This window comes from Rattus norvegicus, chromosome 3, assembly GCF_036323735.1.
Source record: "Rattus norvegicus strain BN/NHsdMcwi chromosome 3, GRCr8, whole genome shotgun sequence".
In the NCBI taxonomy this organism is placed as follows: domain Eukaryota; kingdom Metazoa; phylum Chordata; class Mammalia; order Rodentia; family Muridae; genus Rattus; species Rattus norvegicus.
The window spans coordinates 33,618,788-33,633,437 of record NC_086021.1 but is presented as its reverse complement, the minus strand read 5'-3'; the positions used below and the strand labels follow the sequence as shown (position 1 = coordinate 33,633,437).

At 46.9% G+C, this 14,650-nt stretch overlaps 1 protein-coding gene across 7 annotated transcripts in view; it reads right to left on the bottom strand.

Moving 5' to 3' along the window:
* Nucleotides 1–14,650, bottom strand: part of Gle1 (GLE1 RNA export mediator) — a 31,720-nt gene that overhangs the window by 5,442 nt on the left and 11,628 nt on the right. The window contains exons 10-19 of one of the 7 annotated variants that reach the window (XR_010064650.1): nt 11,828–11,970; nt 11,535–11,725; nt 10,238–10,367; nt 8,763–8,867; nt 8,499–8,524; nt 7,091–7,264; nt 6,388–6,470; nt 3,211–3,303; nt 2,820–2,883; nt 2,048–2,187 (exon numbers count right to left, since the gene is read on the bottom strand). Coding sequence is in view for 2 of the 7 variants with exons in the window: in NM_001025731.1 (NP_001020902.1) it covers nt 2,119–2,187; nt 2,820–2,883; nt 6,388–6,470; nt 8,763–8,867; nt 10,238–10,367; nt 11,535–11,725; nt 11,828–11,970 (785 nt within the window). In the remaining 5 variants the exon portion in view is untranslated. Of the gene's footprint in view, nt 1–2,036; nt 2,188–2,819; nt 3,304–6,387; nt 6,471–7,090; nt 7,265–8,462; nt 8,525–8,762; nt 8,868–10,237; nt 10,368–11,534; nt 11,726–11,827; nt 11,971–14,650 lie in introns of those variants that run through there. The other 6 variants (XR_010064649.1, XR_010064652.1, XR_010064653.1 and 3 more) reach the window with 6 other exon arrangements.

The window sequence follows — 14,650 nt, the reverse complement described above, 5'->3', positions numbered from 1 at the left end:
ATCCAGTGATAGAGAGAGAGACAGGCACAAGACAGTGCCTTGTGTAGCCCAGGCTACAGCAAACTCCTGGGATGAGGCAATCCTTTTCAGCCTCCCCAGCAGGCTGGACTTCGGTACATGTTTATACCCTAACCAACACTATGTGTTTGAGACAGAGTCTGACTGACTGTGTAGCCCAGCTTCGCCTAGTACTCGTTATGTTGTCCAGGCAGACCTTGCTGTCTGTCTCAGCCCTCCTCTCAGTTGCCTCAGTGTTGGGGCCATCTGCATGCACCACCACTCCCAGCTTCTCATTTATTTCTGACAGAGGAACTTGTCCACATTTAGAACGTCACATATATACTCAGCAACAATGCTGATAGGGTGGAGTCACAGCTCCATGGGGTCCTGGTTAGTGGCTCTGCGGACTGAGCTGCACAACTTGAGTGGGCCCGTTCATTTAGGTTTCCAGTTATGAACAGGCCAATCTTCTAGCAGAGAGTAGTAGTGTCCAGAGGAATGCCTTTCTGAAGCCTGCACAGCCTCCACTTGCTGACTGAAGAAGGTTTGGCCCATCCACTTTTTTATCCTAAAGTCAGTATATCCCACCCTGTTCCCTGCCATGGACTGTGGGAAACAGATGTCATCAGCAAGGCTTAGGTAGACAGGAAGAGCAAGTGGCAGGAGGCTATGAGGACATCATTCTCTGTGGGTCCTGCCGGGCAGCCTGCAGGTGAGGGAGACGAGTTCTAGGACATACAAGGTGAGACTCTACCCAGAATCTGCCACCAGACACACTGTGAAGACTGCAGCAACAATTCCGTTGTTCTGTGAATGGAGGTGTGCAGTTAAGTAAGGTGAGACATATCCTGGATACAAAACAAAAATGAATGTTGTCCAGTCACCTGACACAAGTGATCACGCTCTTCTGTAACATTAGCAGACTAAAATATTCTCTCATCTCTTCCTGGGGAAGGGCACTGCAGCCAGAGCCCAAGGTCTCCTGCACATTAGGTATTGCTATAACCTCACCCTACACCTCCTGCCAGTTCAGTCAGTTCCTGGAACGTCATTTTAAAAGGGGGGATGACACAAAACCAATTTTTCCAAGATGAAGGTCAAGAAGATACAGAGGAAGAGACATATATTCCATATCTAGTCCTGCACACAGTCATGTCCATGTGATTTACACACACAGTTCATACATGGGACACAGACATCGAGGTAAGCACATATTAGCACAGGATTTTAAAAAATTCAAGCTTTATTACTTCTTCTTTGGGAACTCTAGTCCACTACTGAAATGCTTATGTCATTCAAGAGCACTAATGAGAACGCCTGCCACACGAGGCTTGCATGACTCGAGCTGATGCTTGGCTTCTGCAACCCAGAGTTAATGTGTTCATAGAGCAAACGCCAGCTTCCGTCTGAGACAGCCAGCTCCTCCTAAATGGCAGGGCGGGGCACTCACTGCCGATCACCTTCAGCCTCCAGTGGAAGCCAACAGAAAGGTACCTCATCTAGCACAGCATCCTCAGCCATCCAGGAACCAAATTCCAAATCAAGGAGACAGAGTACTCTGGCTGCATGTCCCCAGTCATGATCCATATACCCAGTACCTGATGCACTCGGGTTCAGTCCATAACAACGTCATACATGTCTTCTGAACATACATACATACTCCACAGCCACACAGTGTGAAGTACTGTACCTAATCCCCAGACTGCAAACATTACCTGATCCTTTAAAGTGACTATCAGGAGATTTACTCTAAGTACGTGCATGAACAGGGGTGGGCCAGTGTGGCAGGGACAATGGTGGACTCAGTTAAGCACATAGAGGATCACCAATTTCCTGAAAGACACTAGAGACGAAGGGTGCAGCCAAGCGCTAAGTGCTTCTCACCTCTTCTGGTAACTTGTGAAAATTAAAGGCCAGTTCTGTATCTATCCGTGACACCTAGAGAACTACAAACCTGACAAGAGACTAACAAAAGGCTGTGAACTAGAAAGCCTCATTCACATGGTACAAATATATAAAACACACTGACAAATTTCTCAGTCTGACATGATTCTTCCAAACCCGCTGTCTCAGTTGCTTTATTGTTGCCCCTTCTGCCACACAACATGATGGAGGACATCAAGAGCGCCAGAAGGAGGGCGTCAGAAAGCCTTTAGGGACAGGGATCTCCCTGCGTTGCAGACATTTCTGGACATGAAAGATAAAGAAAACAGGATGAGTTTATGACAAAACTGCTTCTAGTACTTGACAATGGGGAGATCCTGAGGAACAAGGCCCAGACCAAGGAAAGAACAGACAAAAGGAGATGCTGAGGGACAAAAAGAAAAACTGATGGGTCTGTGGAACTCTAAAATAAAATAGATTGTTATCAGGCCTGCCCACCCCTGTTTCCCCAGGGCATGGCCTCACCTGCCATCACTACCACTTTATAGGCTCCTAGACACTGACTGTCAATGGACCACCTCACAGCCCTACGACAAAGCCCTAGATGACCTGTTAAAATCAACCTTCTAAAATATCTTAGTAGCCACCCTCAATGGTTCCCTGCACCTGAGACAGACAGGAGAGCCTCGGCTGACAAGGAAAAGTAAGTTTGTTAGAGACTTATTGTCTACAGCTTATTATTCTTTTGGAACAGCTCCTGAAAGGTGATGTGGAGAGTGGTATGTGGGGATGAAATGACAAAACACAAAGGAATTACAGACAAAAGTCAGTGTATGGGAAAACAGGAGACGGCTATCAGGTCTGGAGGCCGGAGACTACAGGACGCAAGTGTGTCTCAGGCTACAGTTAGGACATGCTGGAATAAAACATCTTACCTCCAAGAACTGCTTCAGACGTATGAAGGAACCCATCTGTCCTGAGCTCGTGATGGCTTCAATTCTATGGGGGAGAGAGACAGAGAGACTTGTGAGAAGTCCCCCTTGATGCATCACAACACTCCATCAGGTAAGGACCAGACCCACTGACTTCTAAAGAGTGCTGGCCGCTCTTTCACGTGGTCCTCGCTGTTCTTCCAAAGGGACAAAGGAGGAGGACAACTGCTCTTGCCTGAGGTCAGAGCAGGCAGGATGAGTGCTGACAAAGCCTTCCTACCTGGAGCCCCAGTGAGTTTATTAGAGTTCTTCACAGTGGCTAGGTGAGAACACAGAACAGTCAGGCAGTGCGGCAGGCATACCATTCCCCCAACTGACTTACTGATCAACTCACCATCTCAGTGGGCCAGGTCAGTCCATGACTACTTGCAATCACGATCCCAGATAATATGGAGAAGTTTAGAAAGAACATTTAAACACACTGGACCTGGGTGTGGGATTGTATGGTAATCTTTAGCACATAGGAGGCAGGAGCAGCAAGAATTCAGTGTCACCTTTGGCTACAGAGTATGTTGCAAGTTTGGCCTAGGCTAGAGAATGAGACCCTCTCTCAAACAAAACAAAACAAAACAAAACAAAACAAAACAAAACAAAATGTGTCAGAGAGCGGCTTGACTGGCAAAGTGCACCGCGCTGCATGAGCATGGAGCACGGAGTCCTACCCCAAATGGACATAAAGGGCCAGAAGTAGGGGATGCACCAGGAAGCCTAGAGCTTGAAGACAGCAACAAAAGGATTCCTGGGGCTGGTGGCCAGCCAGTGTGACCAAATCAGAGAGTTCTAGGTTCATAAGACATTGTCCCAAAAAATGGTTAAGAGTGATAGAAAACCCAATGTTTACTTCTGACTTACATGTGCATGTGTGCCCCAACATATACACACATGAACATGAGCATATGTGTATATGAATATGTGTACACACACATTCTGGCCTACAGAGTGAGTTCTTTCAACCACTCCTCAAAAAAAAAAAAAAAAAAAAAGAGCCAATATATTCGACCATGAGCGAGCAGCAAGCGTGTGTGCGTGCCTGTGTACACATGCATACTACTTTGACCAGAACCTGGAATGTACTAGGTAAGTGCTCAACCACCAATACTCACCATCAAATTCCTTATTTCAACATCTTCCTAATTTATACTTTTCCTTAAGAAACAGTACTTAGGGCATGGAGAGATGGCTTAGCGATTAAGAGCACTGGCTTCTCTCTTCCAGAGGATCCAGGTTCAATTCCCAATAGTAGCTCACAACTGTCTATAACTCTAGTACAGGGGATCTGACACCCTCACACAGATATACACACAGTCAAAACAAGAGTGCAGGGATTGGGGATTTAGCTCAGTGGTAGAGCATTTGCCTAACAAGCGCAAGGCCCTGGGTTCGGTCCCCAGCTCCGAAAAAAAAAAAAAAGAGAAAAAAAAAAAAAAAACAAAAAACAAAAAAACAACAACAGTGCACACCAAATGAAAATCAATTATTTAAAACAATATTTAACAAATATTTCCTTTGAATTTCAAAATAGGTATGGTAGTGTACACCTTACTCCCAGCACTCGGGATGCAGATGCAGACACATCTCTGAGTGTGAGGCCAGCCTGGTCTACAAAGCAAAGGCAAAACAGCAGGGCTGCACAGAGGAACCCTGTCTCACAGAACACAAAACAGCAGGGCTGCACAGAGGAACCCTGTCTCACAGAACACAAAACAAACAAAGTATCCCCCCCTCAAAAAAAAAAAAACCCATCCCCAAACCCAAAACTATTTACTCAAACATTAAAGCCAAGAAAAAGATGGAGGGATGGCTTGGTGGTTAAGAGCACTGACTAGTCTTGCAGAGGACCCAAGTTCAAGGCCCACACCATGAAGGGCTGTTCACAATGGCCTGTAACTCTCTAGCTCTGGGGGTTTCAACTCTTCTAGCTTCTGAGGCACTTGCATACACTGTGTGTATATTTGTGTGTCTGTTTCTGAACATTGTCAAATGCTCACACAATTGAAAATAAGTCTTTTTAAAATAACTCATTTTCTGTGTATAGGTATTCTGCCTGCATGTACATATGTGTGCACCACATATCTGTTGTCATGGATCCCCTGAACTGGAGTTACAGACAGTTGTAACCTGCCACGTGGGTGCTGGGAATTGAACTCCGGTCCTTAGAGGGCCATCCAGTGCTTCCAACCACTGGGCCATATCTCAGAAAATAAATGTTTACAAAGAACAGGAAAGGGAAGGGAGAGTTGAAATATCTTGTTTGTTTTTGTTTTCCAGACAGGGTTTTTATGTAGCCCCAGCCATCCTGGAACTTGCTCTGTAGACCAGGCTGGCTCCAGCTTCCCGAGTGCTGGGATTAAAGGTATGCACCACCACCACCTGGCAATATTTAAACAGATCCCCATACCCATCACGAGGATCAAACCTAGACCCTTGCTTATGCTAGACACATTCAACCACTAACATTATCTCATTTTTCACTTAAGTCAAAAATGCCCACTGGTCTGGTAAGATAGCTGAGTAGGGGTCAAGGCTCTTGTCATCAAGCTTGACTTAACCTGAGTTTGATTCCACATGACTGAGGGAAACCACAGTTACTATGTGCACACCATGGCATGTGCGTGCCCCACCCTCTCAGCTCCCTAATAAACAAACAAATATAACTTTAAAATATAGCGTGTGCAAGACCTGCAGCCAAACATTAGGCAGAGAGAGAGCCCAGGTTGGAGGTCTCTCCCTTCAGAGCTCAGGAAACCCCACAGAAGAGGAGGAGGAGGAGGAATTGTAGGATGCAGAGTAGTCAAAGACGCTGTGAGAGAGCACGGCCCAAGTGATCAAGTAAACAGGGCTCAGGGGGCTCCCAGAAACGCAAACACAATCATGGAGCCTACATGGGTCTGCACTAGGCCCTCTGCGTATACATGCCATGCTTGCTGAGGGAGCTTTGGAGACTCCTGACAGAGGGACTGAGGACATCTGGCTCCTTTGCTTGCTCTTGGGACTCTTTTCCTACTGGGTTGCCTCATCCAACCTTGATAAAAAGGTTTCTGCCTGTTTTTTTCTATCTTGTTATACCATGTTCAGTTGAGTCCCTGGAAGGCATGCTCTTCTCTGGATCCAAGGAAAGAGGGGAGGTGGGGGGACTAAGAGGAGTGGAGGAAGGGGAAGTTGCAGTGGGGATATACTGTATGAGGGCAGAATAAATAAAAATTAAAAATAAGAAAAGAGCCAAGACGGGAAGGCTGAGAAGAGCCCTGGGACAGTCTGGGCTACAAAGACTCTCTCACAAAACAAAAGAACAAGAGAAAAGTCAAAAACAAAGGCTGAGCCAAGAAAAAAATAATTGCGCGCGCGCGCGCGCGCGCGCACGCGCTCTCTCTCTCTCTCTCTCTCTCTCTCTCTCTCTCTCTCTCTCGCTCGCTTGCTCGCTCGCTCACTGCACGAGTACTTTAGAATTAATGGTGCCGGCTTCTAGGCATTACCTACAAACTCCCCAGTGGTCTGCTCAACAAGTCTATACCTGGGGAAGTAGTCCTCTTTGATGAGAAGGATCATCTTCCAGAACTGGACCTGGTACTGCTTCATGAGGGCATTCCCACACACCTAGAGGGAAAGTAAGAACTGTGGGAGCAGAAAACAAACATCGACTCGAGAGAGAAAGACAATCACTCCTTTGCCTGTCCCTCCTATGGAAATATTGTAGCCAGTGTTACTTAGCTGACTAGGGAATAGATGGAAAAGACCCAACTTTCTATGAACAGAGAAGTCGTTCACTTGTGAGCACTGTCTTCATGTATAAGGCCCCAAGTCCATCTGTGACAGAAAAATCTAGCTGGGCAGTGGTGCATGCCTTTAATCCCAGCTGTGGAGGTAGAGGCCAGTGTATCTCTGAGTTCGAAACCAAGATGATCTACAGAGTGAGTTCCAGGATAACCAGAGCTACAGAAAAACCCTGTCTCGAAAAACCAAAACAAAAACAAAAAAATATCTAACTTTCTTCTAGGTCAGAGGTCAAGATTTAACAAAGACTTCTTTTACCATACTGAACATGTCTTTCTGGAGGGATGGCATTCCACCGAGCCTTAGTTAAGAATCTAGAATGCTACTGTCAAAGAGTCAGGATCTGTACTAATGTACCATAATGTCAGGAGCTAGAAGGTAACTAGGGACTATTAGAATTACAGACTGAAGGGCCTCAGATTTGTCAGGGCATAAACCCTCACCATTCATTAACTCGAGGCAGGGTCTTATTGGGTAGCCCAGGCTGGTCTCAGCCTTGTGGCCCTCCTGCTAAGGCTCCTTTTGCTGGTGTTACTCCATGGAGCAGCAGGCCCAGCTCCTGAAGCTTATTCAGGAGCTGCTCTTTCAGCTGGCTGTGGCGGGGCACGCCTTGGATCCTGTTACTCAGGAGGCAAAGAGAAGTAGATCTCTCAGTCCCCAGACAGCCTGATCCACATAAAAGTTCCAGCCCAAAGTTATAGTAGTGGTTCCTTAAGGGTAGAAATGTATGACACTTCCAGGGAGGGAGGTACCTCACCCAAGCTTGCATTTTCTTCCTGAAAAACATGAATGAGATTGGATACTGACCCCAGCGCACTGGGTAAGAAACACACAGAGTGACAGCCTGGGACAGGTAGCATCTTCACAGTACACAAAGCAAGGAAAGTGGCTCACAAAGCATTTATGAAAGATGAGCCAGGGAGACTGCTGGTGCCTGGTGATCTAGTTCCTGTTTCCAGGGTCTCGGAGATTCACCTGCGCAGTCTACTATGCTCCGCTACTCACTTCTTTTCTTTTTTTTAAAGATTTATTCATTTATTATATATAACACTGTTGCTGTCTTCAGACACACCAGAAGAGGGCATCGGATCCCATTACAGATGGTTGTGAGCCACCATGTGGTTGCTGGGAATTGAACTCAGGACCTCTGGAAGAGCAGTCAGTGCTCTTAACCGCTGAGCCATCTCTCCAGCCCCACTACTCACTTCTATATCCCTAAAGTGCAGCCTGCTTTTTGCTTAGGCTGGAATGCACATTCTTATAGAGGGCAAAAGGTGCTTGTCCACACAGATATGGACTGGAGAAGCCAGGAAAGTTAAAATTGCAGGCGCCATTCAAAGGAAAGAGATGTTTAGCCTGTCTTCTGCCTAGAGTGCTGGCTGTCTGATGCACCAGGCTCAGGCTGTATCTTCCAGAACTTATGTTTTACTTATCCTGGACCCTTTCCCTGTAAACCTCATTACTTTTAGGCCATAAAACTTATCCTTGTGAGAATTGTCAACAGTCTAAGTGACTTCGGGACTCCCACAGGGAGTATCTTTGCCTCAGTCACATCTCCCCAGAGCTTATCTTGAGCATTGTTTCTGTGTCAATGACAATCCATCTATGATGAAGCCACAATAGAGTTTCTATGTAAACATGTCTTAAGCTTTCTTGTACTCCCAGGGCTGTGGTAACTGTTATCTGAAAACTTTTTTCCAGAATTGTGCTATACTCAAATATGGTAAAAAACAAAACAAAACAAAACAAAACAAACAAACAAACAAACAAAACCCCCAGCGGCTGATGTCAGACTCTGAAGTCGGGACCAGTTACCTAAATTGGGCTGAACCAGTTTCCTTCTTCCCTCACCTGGATCGCTGGAAGCCTGCAGGGACCTGACAAACACAAAGAGGGAAAAAAAAGGGCACATCCTAGCCTGAGGGAGAGAGAAGTCGAGGCCGTGAGAGATGAAGGCAGACACCAGGTCCGTCTCCAGGCTCAGGAGAAGCTGGGTGGCAGGAGCTCAGTCTTGCTCAGTACCCGGCTCCACTGCTGGGCTGGGTCCCATTCACTGCACCCTGTGTCCCAAGACCACCTCAACCACCGCCTTCTCTCGCTTAATAATGGAATTACCTCCAAGAAGTCAAACAGGAGAGTGGCTGTCACATCTGAGAGAGGCTCCATGTTTAAGATCTGCGCCAACCAGCGCCAGCCATGATTTAAGCCGTGAGGATGAGCCTGGAAACAAAGCAGCTGCGTCAGGACGCCATCTTGTTTACTCACGGCGTGAACTTTCAAGAGAACCACCCAGCACGGAACACGAACCCCAAGACCACCTGACCCATGCATACAAGACAAGGACCGAAAGCTGAGGAAACTTCTGACCCACTGCCCGGCTCTCACAGCAACTCTACAAGGTTCCTGTGAAATATTCATGGTATCGATGTCCTGCTCTGGGCAGGGGTGGAGGTGGGGGTAGGGGAGGAAGGTGGTGCTGGTAGTGTCCTTAGCCAATATCATTAAGTGGTTTTTTTCGGTTTTTCAGATGGAGTCCTGTCTTTGTGCCCGAGCTGACCGCAAACAGACTGACAGCAATCCTCCCTGGCCCACTCTCCCAAGATGGAACCTTGGTGGTCAACCACCTCACCTCACTTCGTTCGCGTTGATTTTGATTTTGTGGTTTTGGTTTTGTTTTGAGACAGGGTCTCACTGGCAATGGCTGGCCTTGAACTCACTGCCTGTTTCCTGAGTGCTGGGATTAAAGCTGTGTCACTCTGCCTCCCACGGCACACTTGTTGGTAGTGACAGGGTCTCACTGTGCAATCCAGAGTGATCTAGAACTTGCAATCCTTCCGCCACAGCTTCCTGAGCGTTGGGCTATAGGCTGCACATCCCAGCTGGCTGAAACTTTTATAAAGGTCGTGACACGCAGAATCTGTTCTAAGTTAGTTCTTTATGACTTTTTTGCTGATTCAAAAGAGTAGCCCAGGAATCAACATCTACTTCTTTTTTTTTTTTTTTTTCTTTTTTCTTTTTTTTGGAGCTGGGGACCGAACCCAGGGCCTTGTGCTTGCTAGACGAGCGCTCTACCACTGAGCTAAATCCCCAACCCCCAACATCTACTTCTTTAAGCAGAGCCATGAGGCTGCCATTCTCTTTGGCCCACTATTCCATAGCACAGCCTTGCTAAATGACAGCTTAAAGAGCTCTCAAAGGCTGGGTTACAGGCTTGGTTTCAAGTCTGTGACACTATCTCAAACCTTTAGGATGTTGAGCCCAGCTGGAAGAAGTTAGGTCACTGAGGATACTGGGGATTCCCCCAACCCCTTTTTGGAAAGCCTTTTGCATCTTTCATGTGCCTGTTGTCATAAGCAGCTTTGCACACTGCACATGCTTCTGCCATGATGCTCTGCCTCACAGTGGCTCCAAAAGAAACTGCACCAAGGGGAGTAAGATCTGAAAGCTCTCACAACTGTGCTAGCCCACCAAGCCGTAGATGCTTCCCCCATGAAAACTGTCTCCGTTAACAGAGAGCTGACTAACAAAGGCTGCACTTGTTGTGGGTGCTAGACAACCATTCCTCATCCCGGCAGGCCTGTTCTACCTACCTCCTGCCGGCTTCCATATGGCCACTGGAGCTGGATGATGGCGGCATACAAACGGATCATCCCAGACATTCGTTTTAGAAAGTTGTCCTGTTGCTCAACCTTGGAATCCGTCACTTGGTAGCCAAGCATCCTATGTGTGAAGATAAGATTCAGAACACCACTACCAAAATGAGGGTGACAGAGAGGTCCCTTTCTTCCTCTGGCTAAAGGGACTGCTAGTCACACTTTGTATCATTACTACATATTATTAATGTCTGTACAAAGCACTTCTATCCATGCCAAATCTCTGCAAAGCAAACTCACCAGTGAATACAAATTACAAAAGTGCTTCAGGGGCTGGAGAGACGGCTCTGCAGTTAAGAGCACTGTCTGCTCTTCCAGAGATCCCGAGTTCAATTGCCAGCAACCACATAGTGGCTCACACTATCTATAATGTGACTGATGCCCTCTTCTGCATGCAGGGGTACATACAGATAGAGAACTCATACACATAAAATGAACGAACAAACGAACGAACAAATGAATGAAGACTGCTTAAGTCTGGCTAATTTTACATTCACCTGACCAAGCCAGTCATCTCAGAAGGGAGCCTCAGTTGAGAAATGCTTGCATAAAATAGCTATAGGCAGGCACGCACGGCATGTTCCTAATTACTGACTGACGAGAAAGGGCCCAGTCCATTGTGGCTGCTGCCACCCCTGTGCTAGTAGTCCTGGGTATTGTGACAAAGCAGGCTGAGCAAGGCGTGAGGAGCATGTCAGGAAGCAGCACTCCTCCATGGCCTCTGTATCAGTTTCTGCCTCCAGGTTCCTGCTCAGCTTGAGTTCCTGCCCTGCCTACTTGCCACAGTGGACTGTGATATGGAATTGTGGAGTGAAGGAAACTCTTCCATGCCCTGGTCACTTACGGTTATGGAGTTTCATCACAGCAAAAATAACCCTAAGAGCTTCTCAGTGAGAGTTAAATGGCTTAAGCTATTTTGTGAAGCCATTAGATAAATAAATTCTAAGACTCCTGGATGCCAGATCTAGTATTCTTTCCAGTAAGCCATGGGGATTAAGAACTATCATTCCTAAATCTACAAATCCTAAAAGATCTCCAATTTGCATGAAAAACATTATGTTTTTCCCCTTTTTTGTGAGACAGAGTCCTTGCTATGTAGCCCAGGCTAACCTGAACCTCACTTGACAGGACATTTAACAGTATAGAGAAGGAGCTGTAGGCAAGAGTGAGAACGCATTCTGATTCTTATGCTACCACTTTCCCTAGAGTGAGTGAGAGGAGAAAACCACTTCACCGTTGATAATCCTCCAGAGGCATCCCCTCCTTGAAAGCTGGGTAGAAAGGAACGGAGTACGGACACTTCTTGTGGAGGTGGGCAAGAATGAGGTCTCCCACTTTGGGGTGGAGCATCCAGATACCAGAGGCCACCACTGCAATGGGGAAGGCTGCTTCGTGGTGAGAGGCCACTTCCTCCTCCCCTTGTTTCTAGGAACACAAAGATGGGCACAATTTCAAATTAGTGACACAGCCAGGCTAGTACTGTCTATCAGCTTCTTCTACCCATACCTCTGAAACAAGATTTCTCACCACAAATTTCTCGGCCAGTTTGTACTGGACAAAGTCCAACCCCTGTGGGTTAAGAGTGACGCACACAGAACGTCCACCAGACTGGACAGGCTTTCCAGAGAGCAGGCTGTGGATCTTGTCAAAAACCTCCTTCAGCTTGGAACCTGGGCAGGAAAGGACACTCGATAAAGAGACGAAGCTGCGGCTGGCGGTGGTAGTGGACACCCGCTCTAACTGCAGCACTGGGAACGGGGCAGGAAGATCAGGAATACAGAGCTAGCCTGGGCATGGAGTGAGTTTAAGACCAACTTAGTCGACATGAGACACACAACTGCATGTCAATCTATTTCCAAATGCAGAGCCTCTACAGAAACCTATTTGTATAGAAGTTTAGAATCTAAGCCCCAACATATTATATATATAAAATATTTATATATTGTATAAACTATAATTATATAAATTAATATTATATATACATATATATAAATACACACACACACACACACACACACACACACACACACACACACACCCCAGAGGGCTGGGGAGATGGCTCAGTAGGTAGAGCACTTGCTGCACAAGCATGAACTGGCCTTGAACCCCAAGCACCCACGTAAACTCGAGTGTGACAACATAGGCTTGTAACCCCACTGCTAAGAGGGTGGAGACAGGCAGATCCTGCAGAACCACTGACCAGCCAGTCTAGCCAAAATATTAATCTGCGGGCTCAGTGAGAAGCTTTGTCTCACTGAACAAGGTGGAGGAACTAGAGATAGTTTAGCAATTCCAAGTACACACTGCTTTTGTGGAGGGCCTGAATTTGATTCCCAACACCCATGGCGGTGTCTCACAACCACCCATAACTCCAGCTCCAGGAAGAGCTGATGCGTCTGGCCTTAGAGGACATTTCACTTACTCCCACATACCTACATATAATTAAAAATAAATCTTTAAAAATAAATAAATGTAGGTTAGAGAGATGACTCTGGTTATAAAAAGTGGCTGCTTTTCCACAGGACCCAGGTTCAGTTCCCAGCATCAACAAGGCAGTTCACAACTGCGTCACTCCATTTCCAGGGCATTCAATACCCTGTTCCAGCCTCCTGGGCACCAGACACACACATGGTACATAGACATATGCAGGCAAACACGCCCACACACAATGCAAATAAAGGAAGGAAGGAAGGAAGGAAGGAAGGAAGGAAGGAAGGAAGCAAGCAAGCAAGCAAGCAAGCAAGCAAGCAGAGTACCTATAGAGGAAGCTACAGTCAAGCTCTGGCCTGGGCACACGCGTGCTCTAGTGAGCACGTGAGACAGTTAAGGGTCTTTCTGCTCTGGCTGATGTCCTTCTTTCTCTGGGGCGGGCGTTCATTCACCCTTAAAGACCCAGAAGTAAACTCCTGCTATGGTTTTGATTTTAATTGCTCATTAACTGGTGGACAATTTAATTATCACCAAAGCTCCATGAGGTACAGGCTAGACCTTCAGCTTGGCTCTAGTGGAAGGTAATGTCTATGAGGTGGGACCTAGAATGAGGTCTTCAGAGGAGTAGGGGCAGACCCTTGGAGGAAGAGGCTAAAGGGCCTGTGCCCCATTTGTTTTCACGTCCCAGCTTCCAGGTCCATGCTCCTGCCCAGTGTTCCCCACCATGATGTGCCAAAGGCAACAGGGCCAACAGCATAAACCAAAGCCTCTAACACTGCAGGCAAAAACAGCCCTATAAACCTTACAGCTCACCAGTCAGCAGGGCTGACACCACATGAACTAATGTGTATGCAGAGCAAAGAAGCCCTGGGCTCCAAACCCCTCAGCAGCCACGGGTAGATGATGGGGTCTCTGAAGTGGCTGTTCCTGCAACACTGCCTTCTGGGCCTTTGACCTGTGAAATGAGGCTGGAGATAAACAGCTCCAATAGGGACAGTAACTACAGTTTCTCCTTCCTGTCACTGTCATTGGCTCTGTGATACAGTGCTGTGAACTACTGTCAGGACAAACACTGCTTTTCCCTGTGCTTAAGCAGATCTGAATTTGTTTTCATTACTCTAGTACCTATAACCAAAGGTTTAATTAACCAGCACTCCAACTGAAGAATACTTTACCAAGTTCCTAAGGCCTTCAGAATGATACTTTTACTAATGACTCAAAAACAGCCCTTAAAACAGAGGTATAGGAGGAAACCAAACTGAATTAAGAAGACGTCACAGAAACGACAGGCAGAGTAATTCCAGAATACAAGCACTCACTTGGATGTTAAATGTGCCCACTTCTACACACGTCTCCCCAGTGCACCCCTGCTACTACAGCTACCAAGCTTCCCAGGGCCATAACAAGTCTGGACCTCACAACCTGCCCCGTCTACCCATCCCATGTCAGATGCGGCTACTATACCCTAGCCCATGTCCACTTAGAGATCTTCCCTACACTGTTATCAGCCACCCTCAGTGAGAAGAGTCAAAGTTCTTTCTCTCTTATTGAGCACCAATTCCAGAGCATGCTGGATCTCACCAGGCTCCCAGCAGAACAGGCATGGACAAGCTGACTGTTTCTAGTTCCCAGGTAGAATGTCTGAGGTCTATCAGACTACTGGCTACTCAAAGGAAAGAGAAGGAAAAGAGGCACAGAGAAGATAAGCTGGTTAGGAGGGAGGTGAAGCACATCCAAACAGAGAGGTTCCTAATATGACTGCTAGAGAGAGACTCTGAAGCTTGGGAAAAAGGGAGCAACCAGGGATGAGTTAGGAGTCACTGGTAGAAAAGTAACATTTGACACCATGGGGGTTACAAGGGATAAACAGAACTGTGGGGTGACAGCAGGACCCTAGGAAGCACTACAATCGAGGCAGAG